This window comes from Anas acuta, chromosome 9 (assembly GCF_963932015.1).
Source record: "Anas acuta chromosome 9, bAnaAcu1.1, whole genome shotgun sequence".
NCBI lineage: Eukaryota > Metazoa > Chordata > Aves > Anseriformes > Anatidae > Anas > Anas acuta.
In genome coordinates, this window is record NC_088987.1 from 18,318,477 (window position 1) to 18,333,413 (window position 14,937).

The window sequence follows — 14,937 nt, forward strand, 5'->3', positions numbered from 1 at the left end:
TGGGAAGTTCATAGAGCCATGAGGAATGAACCCAGTCCTGGGAGTGAAGGCAGCACTGAGTATAAAAGTGCATTTTTAATATTGAGTTGCACTCAGATTTCTTTTCATGCTTTCAGACTCATCACAAGCTGTTGCTGAGACTCACAGCTACCCCAGAGCTCTGAGAAGACAGAAGTAGTAAAGCCCTTCAGACCTTCCAGTTCTATAACCCATTTCCCAAATGGTATGAATCATGCTGGCTTCGTTTCCTCTGCCACGTGATTTTGTTACAAGGTTAACCCAAGCTTTGTTTGAGTTCTACTTTTTTTTGGAGAAAAAACTCTTTTTTTTAGAAAAAGAGTGTTAAGAAATTCCTTTTTTTTTTTTTTTTTTCCTCTCTCCAAGTCTTGTGGTACAAATGCTAGTGCTACTATTCCTGTGGGAAGAACAGAGCTTTCCTATAAAGATTAAATTACCTCCAAAGCTAGGTGGCAATTTGAAAAATGTCACCTAGAGCTACTTAGAGCTATTTTTTTTTCCTATATTTGCTGGCTCAACAAAGGATTGCAATGTGTAAGGTAAATGAGCAGCCCGTTTTTATCACAACTCAGAAGAGTGGCTCTCAGCAATACCAGGTGAGTTTCACACTCCAACCACAGGAGGTCCAGAAGGAGACTACCTGCACTCATACATTTGAAACGTCCATATGACATATATATAATTCCATACTTAGTGGGTCAGTTTTATTGTGTGAAGATAGAGTTATTATTTCAGAGAATGTCACTTTGTCATTGAACAACAGTAATTTTTTATTTCGAATAAGTTATTTCACTTTATGTAACCATGAACAGCCATTTGACACCAGTCCCCCCCAAAGCACATTTGGCCAGGAGTTGAGACCAGCAGCTTTGTGTCCTTTGCAGTGCTCCACCCTTGTGCATCACCTCCTGAAAGCAGCAATGGATTAACACTCCCATATTGCTGCTGTTCACTCTTTGCAAACACAATTACCTCTCCCCACAGCAGAAGAAGATCTTCAGGCTCCATTAGGAAAGTGCTGCTGGTGGAAAAGCCTGGGAAGCTCCATGTGTCCTGTGGGCTCAAGAGGCAGCACATTTCAGGAAAAATGTGTCCTGTCCACTGTATGACTCACATATAAGTCACTAGTTTAGTACTCTGTATACCTCACTCCTCTTGCCAACAAACATATATTTGTCAACTCCCAACTATGAATGAAACACCAGAATTGGCTAAAACTAGCACAGGCCCTTTAAATAGTTTAACAGCTGCACGTGTGTAAGTAGCTGAATCTTTCACAATCATCTGAGTACAGAACTACTGATCTCCACTATGCAAATTGAAGCTGGGGGAAGAAGCCCTATTTCTATGACAGTCTTCCCTGCAACTTGTCATTCCATGTCTCCTCCAGCACAAGAAACAATCTTCAGTTCAGAGGTTGCCACCGCAAACCCATAAAAGCTCTCAGCTGCTTGACACCAGATAAAGGCTACTCCGAAACCAAATCTGGCTTCAGAGACAAACTGCCCACACACACCCACATATGGCCCAGTGACTGGAAACAGTTGAGGAGTAAAACCTCTAAATTCTCTCACCTTTGCTTGTCTGTATGAAGAAACACAGGGCAGTGTGTTTTGAAATAGGAAAAAAAAAAAAAAAAAGAGAAGAAAAGAAGGATGTGGTTATGCCATCTACGGAGCCTCTGGGTATGGTCTATAAGCAGATGCTGTCATGCTCTGTACAACAACCTGGACTGAAGCAATGCTGCTGATCTCCTTGCCAGGGTTCAGGTAAAATAATTCATATTTTAATTTATAGCAGTAATCAAATAGTAGCATAGACTGTAGAGCACTATTTTTAAGCTAGTCTGATAAGTATTTATTATAAAGATCAAAAGTTAAGATCAAATGTAGTGTTATTTGTCTTAGAGCAGAAAGAAAGAATTTTAGTTTTACTGATAAGCATTAGTATGTTCTGTTGCAATCAAAATCTTAGTATAAAATGGTAAGAAATTACCCAGCTACAGATGAAATATATAGCAGATGTGGGACCGACTACTTTTTATCGCACCCAGCCATCTTAGTCTTCTACTGAGCAACCATAAAAGAGTAATTTATATCATAGCAGTGACATTACTTGGTTTGAATTGATTAGAAGGGTAATTATGGTAAATACTGTAAAAGTCCCTGCTTGAAGCTGTGACCTGATTTTTCCTCATTCCTCTTTTGTATTGTAGCCAGATTAAAAATGATTGGTTTGCTGTGTTCTGTCATACGATTAACATTTCCTTATTATTAAAGCTACACCTACACTTAGAGCAAGTTATAGATTTTATGATGAGGATATTCCTGCCAGTGAAGCTCTCCAGGATAACCATATACTTAATCTATCATTCCCAACCTGTACTAACATCGAGATTTGTGGGAATCACAGGCTAGAGCGAGATGAACTCAAATCTGAGCTGCAAAAAGAAAACAACTCATGCAGCCCGCTGCGTGGCTCAAAATCAGCAAAGCTGATACTATAAAATCTTGGTATTCCATTTCCTAGGTCAGTACATCTGCTGCTAGCTTAACCACTAGCTTCTGCTCATTGGTAAACCATTAATTTTTAACTAGTCTGTAAGAAGTGCAAAATCCTCACTCGATAGGAAGAATCGAGAACAAACGGCGCAGTGACGGCACCGGGTCTGCACCAGCTAACACTGCCTTCCTTTAGCAGTGCTAAGCACACGCTCTACTCTAACATTATCTTTTGACATCTAGAAGCTGTCTGAAACAATCCTAGAGCTGCAGGCAATTTCTTCAGGAAGCTCTTGGAGGACAGAGGAGTTTTCTTCAGAAGACTGGGAAAGAGCAAACACGCTGCCTGTCTCTTAAGAAGGTGGAAAAGGAGAAGTTGGGAAATGGTAGATCACTGAGGGTGCCTTCAGTATTTGGAAAAATATTTGTATCACCCACTGAAGAATCTGTTGCAAGCACCCAGAAGACAACTCAGCAGTAAGTATCGATTCACACAGATTTGTCTGAGAATAACTGAAACTGAAGTACTTTGACTTTCTTCTATCACAGACAGACAGCACTGGGGAACAGTGTGGGAGGGGGAAGCAGGCTTCAAACACTATCTCTAAAGAAATTCTCACAAGCAGATGAAGGGAACATGATCTGTATGAAACTTCTACAAAATGAGTAAGCAACATGGTGGTACCCACTGAGGACTACTAATCAGTCTGTTGTACAGGAAAGATGTGTGAAGTACAGTCCAGTATCTTTCAGCTTCAGTATTTTTGTTAATAATTTGGCCAATATGATAAAGATGATGCTCATTAAATGACTGCAAGGTGTCAATGAAAATAATCATTCAGATAACCTTGGGCAGATGTATGACTTCACGGGGATAGTTTTCAAACGATTCTCTTGGCTTACTCATAACATGAAATTTGAGTACAAGGTTAAAAATATCAAGCTTTTGAGAATCAGGAACTCCAGGTAGATACTTGAAATTACCACTTTAAAGGCTGGATAACATCTTCCTGAAACTAACCATTTTCAAGAGCAACGCTATCTATAATTTTGTACTAATGAATTCTACAGAAAAAGCATTTGGTGAGACAGAAACTTGGTGGCAGCAGAATCAAAACTCATACTTTTAAGAGACACCACGAACAATTTTCTGGTATATTTATGTAGCACATGAAGTGTTGGATCAACAGGTGTTGTCACTCCCCCAAAATGTTTCATGTCATCAGACTTTTCCCCAGCTAAATGGGTTCTTCAGCTCACAGGGCGCACATGCTCACACAACAGCATGACACCCCTATCTCCTCTTACCTGTTACTCCTACCTATCTCCTCTTACTCCTATCTTACCTGTTCTGGCCCCAGGTGACAGCAGCCTCTCTCTGACATTCCCTTGTATATATGGCATCGACACATCTCCACCTTTAGCGGAGTTGTCTCACTTCTCATGTACCACGATCACAAGATTTTCTGAGTAGCTGCCTCAAAGGGATTGACTCAATCTCAGACTAACAAATCAAGGTTTTCTTTTTGTTTTCATTTCATTCATAAATTCACTGCTAACGATCATATTTCCTTTTGCCATTTCCTACGGTCAGAGGAAAGCTGCTGTTTCCTCAGGTCCCTGGAGGTGCCAGCTGGATCTGGCCCCATAACCAACAGCACCTCCCTGCTTCATCCTGCCCACAGGTCATGCTCGTGCCTGCAGTGGGTTCACCAGGGGAGACACTGCCAAGTATTAACATGCCTGAATTTGTGCATCTCCCTAGTAACTCTCACTTGCCTCCCCGTAGTCCTCACCAGCCTTCTAGCAACCATTTCATCACAAAGTTAGCTGCCCTTGTTCAAAGCATCCCCAGTTTTTCTATTGCTATAGTTATTTCTAGTGCACTTCTCTGAAGTGTGAGTACCCTCAACTTTTAGCCTTGTCCACGTCTGAAAAAGCAGACTCTTCATCAAAGAAGTTAATTGTCTGGCAAGATCTGTCCAAACCTTATTTAGTTTACCATGTTTTCAGTTATTTTATGTATTTATTTATAAATCTGTAAAAAGCTTTGACTTATAGAACGGCTTTAACAGGTTTGCCCCGATTTCCTTCAAACAGATAGGCTAGACTGATCTTTTTCCAGATACAACAATAATATACTCCATAACTCCTGGGTTGGAAGTTCAGCTTTGTGTGCCAGTTCTTTCAGTAGTTTGAGCTGGAAATAATCTTATTTCCACAACATAAACATGTTAAACTCTGAATACATTCTCTGTTCACATACAGAGATATTTCCAGATTATCCATTTCAGATATTTCCATTATGCCCCACTGACTGCTGTAAACCACCCCACCTCTGAACTCCAGCACGATATCAACATCTGCATGAAAAGCAGAGGTATAAGATTTGGCAAAGCCCACGGACATTTCCTCGGTTAGTATTTAGCTGATTTTCTTGCTCTCTATTTCACTCTCTTTGTATTTCAGACATGTAAACAAAAATTCTCTCAACAACTGTTTTTTGCTTTCTTTAGAAAAATCCAGCATAATTTGGAAGTGCTTGTCAGCTACCCATCACTTTCTGCCCTCCAAAGAGAGAATCCTTTCTTGATCAAGTTCATCTTATAAACTTCTTACTTCTAAAATTTCTTTTAAGCTACTTGGTTAGCTGAGCTGGACTGGAAACCTTAACTTCCAATTTTTTGTCCTTCATTTAGAATTATTTGTGATTCTATTAAAGAGATTATGAAAAAGATATTTAGAGCATAGTTTGTTAAAGCATATGTATATTTTTTAAGAATGATAATACTTACTCCACACAAATTATACTTTTTAAAGAAGTATTACTAAGATGCAATGCCTTTCATTTGCTAATTTTTGCCTTTCATTTGCTAATTTTGCCAGATTATCTGAAATCATCGACTACAAATTAAAATACTTGTAAACCCCCAAATTGACCAATGCTGAAAGTTAAACACAAGCTAGAACATGTGCTTACTCAATTCGTACCTAGACAAAAAATGCAGCAAGATATATTGAGGCATTAACTGTGAAACTCACACATTTCCAACCCGTTTTCTGTGTGGTTTAGGGGAGAAATGACCAACGACAGCATGAAATGTGACTTTGAAGTCATCGACAAGTTAGCAGACACCATCCAGTATGGTATCTCCATCCCCACCTTCATTCTTGGCTTGCCTCTCAACGTCCTGGCCCTCTCCATATTCTGCCGCTTTTGGAGCAGACAGACCAAAACCTCAGTCTACATGATCAATCTCGCACTTGCAGATATCCTGCTGCTTCTCTCACTCCCGCTTAAGCTGTACTACTCTACCGAAGTAGCACCTGGACTCCTGTGTGCCTTTATCCAGTCTCTGTACTTTGTCAATACCTACGGCAGTATCTTCATCATTGTCTGCATTACTGTTGACCGATATATCTGCATAAGGTACCCATTTGAAGGTCGGGCTAACCAGTCCCCCAAGTGGGCAATCCTGGTTTGCTGCTTCATCTGGGCAGTAACTTGGTTTTGCAGCAGCCCGATGTACATGTTTCAAGAGAAAGATAAATTACTTTGTTTTCACAACATGTCAAAACAGGCCTGGAACATTCCCTATATTGTTTCTGTGGAGGTCTTTGGATTTCTGATCCCACTCTCAGTGATAGTTTTCTGCTCTGCCCAAAACATCTGGATTCTTCTGAATCACAAAAACGGTGCTAAAAAGAAAGCAGAAGACAGAAGCTCCTTACTAGTAATTATCATCAACCTTGTGGTGTTTTTGGTGTGTTTCACACCTGTCCACCTTGCAATCTGCCTACAGTGCCTGGTGAGACAGCACGTGATAGTGGACTGCAATCTGAAACAAAAAATCAGCCTCTTCATTCAGGTGTCAATGATGGTTGCCAACCTGAACTGCTGTCTCGATACCATCTTCTATTACTTCGCTATAAGAGAATTTCGTGAGAAAGCACGCCTGAAAAAAATTATTGAACTGTGTCCTGTCTTTAAGCCTTGTGCCACATGATGGGACTTCCTGCTGTGGAGGAATGCCTCTTCCCCAGCTGCCACTTGCCTTGCAAGGGGGACACTGACAGCATTATTCTAGACATAGCAGTAAGGTCGCCTTGGCCATTGCAGGGAGGCTGCAGGACTGAGAAGGACATCATTTTTATTTTTTTTTTCCTCATGAATGTGAATATTTTTCTTCCCTTAAGATGAAAGGAAGAATTCTGGAAAAAAGAAACTGCATTAGGAAAGTGACAGTGATGCCCAAAGAAGCATTTGCATTGATGCTACCTACTGAACGGGAAAGGTTTGCCACAGGAAAACTACGCAGATCACTGGAATGCCCATTAAAATCAGCCTTTGTCACAGCTGTAACAGTTTTCCTTTTGCCAATGTGATCAGAAACTTTTTTTTTGCTAAGGACCAGACAAACACAGAAATAACTATTTAAAACCTTCTTGCTAGCTTAGAAGGTAACTAAGCGTTTAAAGGAAAGTATCTGGCCAAAGTCCGGCTCTGCTCTTTCCTTCGGTAAACCTTACAGAAGGTCTCTGTCAGAACTCATTTGCTTTGGACAGCTTGGCTGGCCTGCAGTAACACAGAGCCACCCCTCCCGTAAGCATTATACACCGGCTGGGGCTGTTACACAGGACAGCAGCCCCTGCTTTTCCACAAAGGACACCTTACCTGGTATACAACAGTAACGAGCAACAAACATCCCTGATTCTCTTTGCTGAGGAATCACAGAACAAATAATAATATTAATTCTGGAAAAAATCAGAATGGTTTCTGCAATTTTAAATTTAAAGTTTCTCCTACCATTTTAAAACTGGTTTTGCACATGAAAAACAAAAGAATCCCTTCACATAGTGCATTTAGTGAAAGGTTGTACATGAACTGTAGGTGACCATCACTGTATTTCTGCCAAAGATATAACAAGATACATGTATAAAATTCTTCTGTCTTCTTTCTTGGAAAAGAGGAATTAGGGAAGCAAGCACAGCATTGTGGAAATATAGTTTGGAAGCACTCATCTGATGTACTCCCGGCTCACAGATGAAAGACTGGATCAGCTTTATGCCACTCATTCCTCGAGGAAGCCCTCCTAGCCTGTGCTTTGTATTTCACAAAATGTCTCTGGATGTGCCTTGACCATCCTCAGTCAGCCCTTCGCGTATATCACCACCCTTGGGCCATTTGTAAGTTTGGCTCTAAGCTGAAACTAAAGGCTTCCTTCTTGCAATTTAAGCCTGCCATTTCTTGTGCCATTATATTGCCATGGCTCCTGCTCTTACCCAGATGCACTTTCACATCCAGAAACCCATTTTTGTCTCTTTATAAAACAGCTGTAAAAATGTTTAAAATTGCTTGAAACGAAGTCTTCATTCCAGGGCAGATGTTCACTTTATTCAAAATGTGAAAAGAAAGCAGCTTCTGTCTCATGCAAGTTAAAAAGGCATGGGTTTAGTTTTGAAAATACAGTTTTCAGTCAATTGATTTATTGAATAAATGACTGATGATGCAAGTGGACAGCTGTACACACCTAATACCGGACGTAATGTGGGAGTGTTTTAAAACCTGTTAATACTAAACGTATTAACACAGCTGAGGCATGAAATTTGATGAGAAGCATGGGGTTTTGCCATCAATTTTGCCATTATCTGCAGATGTGCAGGAGGAAGAGGTTTACAAAACAGTAGGTGTTCAAAACATTATTTGCTTCTGCCTCGGTCATTCAGGAACTTGCAACCTTTTCAATATGAGTTAGCCTGTTTTGTAGCTTTCACATTACTTTGCATATGAAATGTGTGTGTTGGAAAGAACATATTCTACTAAATAAACTGTATACGTGAAGTGTATGCTATAAAAATACATTTTAATTCCTCAGTCTGACAGCAGTGTGATTCTTATCCCCGATTCCATCTTTTTTTTTTTTTTTTTTTTTTTTTTTTACTATTTGCTCCTTAAAACAGCTCCAAGACTTAGCTCAGAAAGCACTTCATAACAATGGAAACAAAGAACAACTGAATTACCAGAAATAATTGGGAAAGAAAAAAAAAGTAAAAGAAGTACAGACAATTGCATCCTGACGTTTAGATTATTAAAAATAAAAAATCTGAGGAAACCCTCTACATAAATTCTTGGTAATCCCCCTGCCAACTCTCCTACAGTAATTCCTCCAAAATGCACAGAGTTCTCTTTTTGTTGTTCAGTGTGGACAACAGTAAATGCGTGGTGTGTGTGTCTAAGATGGCAAGAGGTAGAGCCTCACTCCAGTGTGACCCTATAAGCTCCAACAAGCCTCTAAACTCCAGGACAGGGGAATAGAAATGTCCTGAAGTGCAGCAGGGAGAAATCCGAAGTACAGCACCTGGGGTAGGACAATCCCATGGCTCAGCATAGGCTGGGAAAGTAGGGCTAGTGTAGGTGTCCTCCCAGAAGGGTGACAGTGGGCACCAGGCCCAATACAAGCCAGAGGTGCCCTCTCAGTAAATATGATAAAAGAGATACCAGGACTCACTAAAAGTGTGGTTAGTGCAAAACCAATAAAGTTATCATCATCCTCTAATGAGACTGATGAGACTACACTGGAATAGGATGTCCAGGTCTGGGCTTTCTGTTTCAAGAGAGATGGGAAGAAACTGGAGATGTTCAAGCAGGTGTCTTGCAGGATGGTTGGGTGTGTGGGGCACAGGTCAAAGGCTGGTTTCATGCAGAATGCTGGCAGGTAGTGGTAGAGGTGATGGAGCCAAGCACTGCCCATTGTTCACATCAATACAGAAAGGAGCAAAGGCCCTTGGTTTAGGTTCAGTATTTCAAAAAACTTCTTCACTAAGAGGGCAATGCTTCTCTTCTGAGAAGCTGTATGATATCCACCCACAGACATTTCCAAGATACAGTCAAAGTTCATAACTGAGCTGATTTAATCTAGTGCTGGAGAAACACCTGCTTTGAGAAAGAAGCTGACTCCAGAGGTCCCTTTCCACCACTCCGACTTTCAGCAAACACAAGTTTTTTTTCCCCATCCAAGACAAAAAGCTGCCTCTCAGTGCTGCTAATGCTATGGCACTGGTTGCCAATAGCTCTACAACTATAGCTATGTGTCAAAAGCACAGCACAAGACTGAGGAAATGCACTAACTTCCTAAAAACAACCATGCAGCAGCAACTGTGACGTATCACACGAAGTTAGGATAACTGACACGAGGACAATGAAGCAGTATGCTCTTCTTCTGCCTATTTTTCACTAAGTACTTGTAAAAGATAATTTTATTATCTTAAAAGGATTAAGTCTGCAGATCCACAGAGGAAAGGTATGCAGGGACTCCTGTATATGTAGGCTGGGGAGAAGTTTGATTTGCCAGGGCTAGAGAGACGGCGCTCACTCATGCCAGTGTCCAGTCAAGGGTAGAGACCCAGCACATGCAGGCAAGGAGAGACTTCCATTTACAGAAAGAAATCAATTTAATTTTCTCTGTGAAGGAAACAGAGGTCTGTTTACGAAAATTATCTGTAAGAACAGGGAGTGATGGGACCCATCATGTACCACTACACTGCTCAACAAACTCAGTCTGCTTACACCATGCACCACAGAAAACTCAAAGAACAGAACATGGAAATTAGATTGGGCTACTGCCCTTTTTACCACCACCAGTGCCACTTTGTTGGCCAGAAGTGATTTTATATATAACTCCATTTGTATAAATTTTGCTTGTTATATTTGTAAATGAGAGCAGCCTGTCTAAGCATACTTGAAATTTCTGAAGGAAGAGAAAGAAGGAAGAGCACCCAGCTGTGCTGGTTTTACAGGGCTACTACAATTGTCAAATATTCTAGCACAAGAAGAACAGATCTTTTCAGTAAGAAGGTGTCACTTTCATTTCACTGTGTTTCAAGATGAATTTATGTTTCAACAATATATTTAAATTATTTCCTTGACCTCTAGCTAATATTACGCTTCTTTTGAAATCAGAATTTTGCATATAGGCCCCTCTAAGAAATTTACTGTTAGTTCAGGAGAATCTCCAGTTAGTTGTATTTTTATACCAGGGACAACAGCAATCAAGAACACAAAAATCACAACTTGAGACAGCACGGAACACTTTTGATGATGAATAAAACTGAAAAACATTTGACATGTTAAAAACAACAACAAAAGCCTTCCTGACTAAACACACAAGTTCACAATTTCTATCTTCAGACTGCACAACAGAAGAGATTTCTTCTCTCTCATCATTATTTCTAATACACAGAAAAATGATAAGAACCTGAATATGATCCATATATCCATATATCCACATACCCAGTTCTTCTCCCAGGGACTCAGTTTTACTGTAAGGTTACAGAAGCATTGTCCTAGTGGAAGAGAAAAAAAAAAAAAAAAGTGCTAATCAAAAACACCCATTAAAAATGCCTTTAAAAATAACATTTTAAGTTCTGCTGTCTTCTGTGAATTGATCAGAAGCTGATGCAATTAATCTTAAAAAGCTTCTTTCAGAACACCCAGGTGAGAATATTCACAAAAAACAATTTTATTTTCATCCAGTCAAGTGCCCGATGGATGCACTCACAAATAGTAGGCAGAAGTAACCAAGGTATTAACTATGGTGATTTCTCATACAATGCAGGTTAAAAATGAAAAATAGACCTTACAACCCCCAATATCCAGTAATTTGAAATGAATTTTGAAAGGTATCATATTTAAATTACCAAACTCATCATAGGACAGGTTATTGGAATTTACTCCTGATATAAAGCTCACTAGTGAAGAGAATATACTCCCTGGCAAACCAACCAAGCTATCCAAATGGGAAGTTGTATCAGCCAAAATAAATTCATAAACCAATAAAACAAAACAAACAAAACCCTCCAATTCATTTAACCCAATAAATTTGTGGTTTCACCTTCCATCCACTGGATCCCATTACACTGTCTTCTGCACCCTATCCAATTTGCTACATACGCTCATAAAACTCAAGTATCATGCCCACTTGGACTTCACAAGGCCTTCTCAACCACCCACGGCTGACATTTACCCTCTGAACTGCAGTGCTGTGTGACAGACACGTGGGCAGGGTGGTATTTACCTCCTACATGGTACCTGTGCTACCTATCGTGGTTCTGGAATCCCAAGAAAGGTTTGATTTGGTGAGGCTAATGCCAGGATTGCCTCCCTCAACAAGCAAACTGGTCAATGCAGACAAAGGAATCCCATTTAGATTTGTTCAGCAATACTCTAGTAAACTATTTTAAAATTTATTTCATATGGATTAGCATACTTACTTGGAAGCAGAATATCATAAAAGAATAAAACACCTACTGTAAGGAAGCCTCTGCATGTCCAGTTAATGCACATACTTCCATTGGCTAAACACATGACCCATTTTTCCACTCTTCTTTTCAAAAATAATTATTATTTCCCTCCCATCTCCCAGTGACAGCAGCTCATCCAGTACACAACTACCCTAAATGTTTTTCTACCAAGCCTCTTAATACCATAAAATAAAAGAGCCCACTGTACCAATGCTTTGCTTTCACCCCCTTTCATGCATGTGACTCTCAGACTGCTCTTACCCATCAGCTCTTACCTGTAGTTCAGGAAAGAAAGTTCTCTTCTTTCTGTGTTTGCCAGCATCTCCTGCAGAGCCCATCCAAGATGCCTCCTCCAGCAGCCCGTAGGCTCAGCACCCACCCTTTTGCAGCAGTGCTCCTCTTGGGCCTGGGGACCCCTCCAGCAGCATCTCCAGCTGGGCCAAACCCCACAGGTGGTCACAACACAGGGTAGGGCTCGCTGCCCTTTAGGGTATCTTCATCAATGTTAGGTTACTCCACCAACATCCTATAATTACGATTTGCTCAATGGTGAATGTGACTTCCAAGCTGTGTTTGGTAGACTCATACAGCAATTGAAAAACCATAAAGCATCAAAGTAGAAGGAAAAGGGGACACCTGGTTTTCCCCAGACTTTTCCTGTTCCTTTGCCTGGTGGATTATGTTATCTTAAATTTCCCAGGCCTACTTGAGAGCCAAACGTTAGATCAGTGCCACTTCACTAACTTCTAATCTTATAAAAGTATATATAATATTGAACTTTAAAAAAAAAAAAAGTATTATTGCCCTGAAAGTTCCTTTGAAATTACATGCGTAAACAATTTTTAACAACAACAAATTTTGCTGTGAATTCTGCTGGTTTAATAGAAAGTGTAAGACCTATCAGGAAAAAAATATATTTTTACAGCCTTCAAAAAGCTGCCTGCACGATACCAGGATTTGCAAGCTGGAAGGCACCTGAGGGAGGATCCAAGCCTACAGCAAAGCACGGACAGTCTCCTGCCTCCTAGCGAGAGGCAGAGGTGGGCACAGGTGGACACGCACCCTACAGGGGCAGACCAGCAACGTTTCATTCAGATAAAATATGTTTAAAAAAAAAAAAAAACATAAACCAGAAGAGTTTTTTCTATGTGAGAACAGTCAGCCACCATTCTTCTCACAAAGAAAATCTAATATTCTGAAATGATGTCACTCTAGCAGTTCATCCCACCAAGTAACTTGAAGCATTCAGAAGTCTGCAAAGCGAGACGCCATCCCCCTGCCTAAAGCAGCCTGCAGATCACAAAATGATGTTGAAACTGGTTTGAAGACTGAAACTGATCTTCAGACAGATAGCATTCCTCAACCTCACATTTTTGTGTGCTGCTCTTCTAAGTGATACTTCATTTGGGCTCCTGCACCACAACTTAACCTGCCCCAAACACACGCGACACCACAACTTGGCCTGTCCAAAATGCACGCAGAGGAGAAAAGAGAAACAGAAGCTACAGTGTTCTCAAAGGTACCTGGACTTCTGCCTCTCCCAACAAAATTTTTTTGAATGTTCCGCCCCCACCCCCCCCCACCCCTTGCCTCACTTTCAGAACATTTTCCACTTTAGACAAATTCCTTGCTACGAGGCGTGGGCATGCTCTCCATCCTCCCACCCAAATGTGAGGAGAGGAGCTGCAGAGATGTGCCTTTGAGGAGCCCGTGAGTCCGCAGGAGGAGACATAGAGCTGAGAGCCAACCAGCCCCGAGTACAAACCTCTCGCCTCCCGAGGTGACTCTGGCAGTGCTGCAATGCCACAAGAGCCTGCAGGGCACCAGAGCCACAAATAGCTTGGGCACGATGGGACCTTGGGTGCTGAGCACCAAAAGGTACATCAATTTTCCAAGGGGAACTACCATTAAATACAAAGAGGGTCAGAAACATGCTTGTCCTGAACAAATCAAAGAGAAATGTGCCTGCCTGTGTTATTCACACAATACTAAGGATGGGAAAGCTGGCTTGATTAAATATCAAATGAGTGTGCTTGCTAAGCATGCAGAGAAACACCGGGACAGGCCACATGCACGAGCTTTGCTCTGGCTGCACTCCCAGCACCACCAAAATGCAGAGCATGCGGACAGCAGCTCAAAGGCTCCGCAACTCGAAGGTGAAGCAGCTTCTTCTCAAACCCTCCAAGAAAGTGTCTCTGTCAGGGGAAGGAAAGTGTGGAGGAAGACGAAAAGAGGACGCTGCAACATGCAGTGGAAAGTGGCTATCACAGTGGGCGAGCTGTGACTGCTGCCGTTCGCCAGGGGAAGGGCCTGCCTGCAGCCACCAGCACGGGGTGTGCAGGGGCCAGGGCTTCCTTCGGCTGCAGTGACTGCTTCTGAAAGCAGCTGGAGCTCGTTCTGCTGTGAAGATGTGTGAGAGGACATTTCCTAAAGCTGGGAAACGTGACAGGCTGTGGAGAATATTAGGTAGGGAATCCTGTGCTGCTTCTAAACATGTAACTGAAATGAGTTTCTGCCTGCAAGAGAGACAGCTGCATCTAAAACCACTCCTAGGAACCGCATGCCACAAAATATCGCTGTGTGAGGAGCTTTTGCAGTTCTGTTACTTCAGTGTTAGCTGGAAAGCTCCAGAGAGATAAAACCTGTCCCCTCGGCAGGGACATTGCAAGTTTACACCATCTTCTGTCTATCTTTTTAACATCTGGCCAACGTGTAGACTAGAGCAAGCGTCTAGGGGGAAGCACACATCACCAGGCAAAAAATAGTTCCCCCGCTACAGCATCTTTCATCTGAGGAAGTCAGAACGTCTGAAGCCAAGTGACATTACCCTCGGCTGCACAGACTGCTCTCCATTTTGCACCAGCACCATTGGAAGCAACGTGGTGGAGCAGACAGGCAGCAGCCAAGCAGCCCAGGCCCTGCGAGGTAACTCCATGCCCTGGAGGAGCACAACTCCATTGCCTTTGGCCATGGCTGAAATTTTGCTTTCATGCATTTTGCTTTCAAATATCTATAAAATAAAATGAAATGCTGACAGCACTCACTGCATGACAGAGGAATTACCAGAGCCAAATTCATGCAGGATTTTAATTTATCATTATTTTTAAATCACTGCCAC

The 14,937-nt window shown here is 41.5% G+C and overlaps 2 protein-coding genes across 12 annotated transcripts in view; one reads left to right on the forward strand and one right to left on the reverse strand.

Annotated features, from left to right (window-relative positions):
- Window positions 1-14,937, reverse strand: part of LOC137861386 (uncharacterized) — a 76,445-nt gene that overhangs the window by 44,134 nt on the left and 17,374 nt on the right. For 4 of the 5 annotated variants that reach the window (XR_011099569.1, XR_011099568.1, XM_068692750.1 and 1 more), the window contains 2 exons: window positions 12,095-12,345; window positions 10,775-10,862 (listed from right to left, as the gene is read on the reverse strand). Coding sequence is in view for 2 of the 5 variants with exons in the window: in XM_068692750.1 (XP_068548851.1) it covers window positions 12,330-12,345 (16 nt within the window). In the remaining 3 variants the exon portion in view is untranslated. The remainder of the gene's footprint in view (window positions 1-10,774; window positions 10,863-12,094; window positions 12,346-14,937) is intronic. The other variant, XR_011099567.1, reaches the window with a different exon arrangement.
- GPR55 (G protein-coupled receptor 55) lies at window positions 1,301-8,394 on the forward strand. Of its 7 annotated transcripts, none has more exons than XR_011099566.1 (4): window positions 1,301-1,787; window positions 2,763-2,996; window positions 4,788-4,935; window positions 5,406-5,586. XR_011099566.1 is itself a non-coding variant. In XM_068692742.1 (4 exons), exon 4 carries the CDS (start codon window positions 5,600-5,602, stop codon window positions 6,524-6,526), a length of 927 nt encoding a protein of 308 aa, XP_068548843.1. In that variant the 5' UTR covers window positions 1,320-1,787; window positions 2,763-2,996; window positions 4,788-4,935; window positions 5,593-5,599; the 3' UTR covers window positions 6,527-8,394. The 7 variants fall into 7 exon arrangements, 5 of the variants coding, with proteins under 5 accessions (XP_068548843.1, XP_068548846.1, XP_068548847.1 ...); XR_011099565.1 differs by lacking the exon at window positions 5,406-5,586 and adding an exon at window positions 5,036-5,399; XM_068692742.1 differs by lacking the exon at window positions 5,406-5,586 and adding an exon at window positions 5,593-8,394 and having other exon boundaries at window positions 1,320-1,787.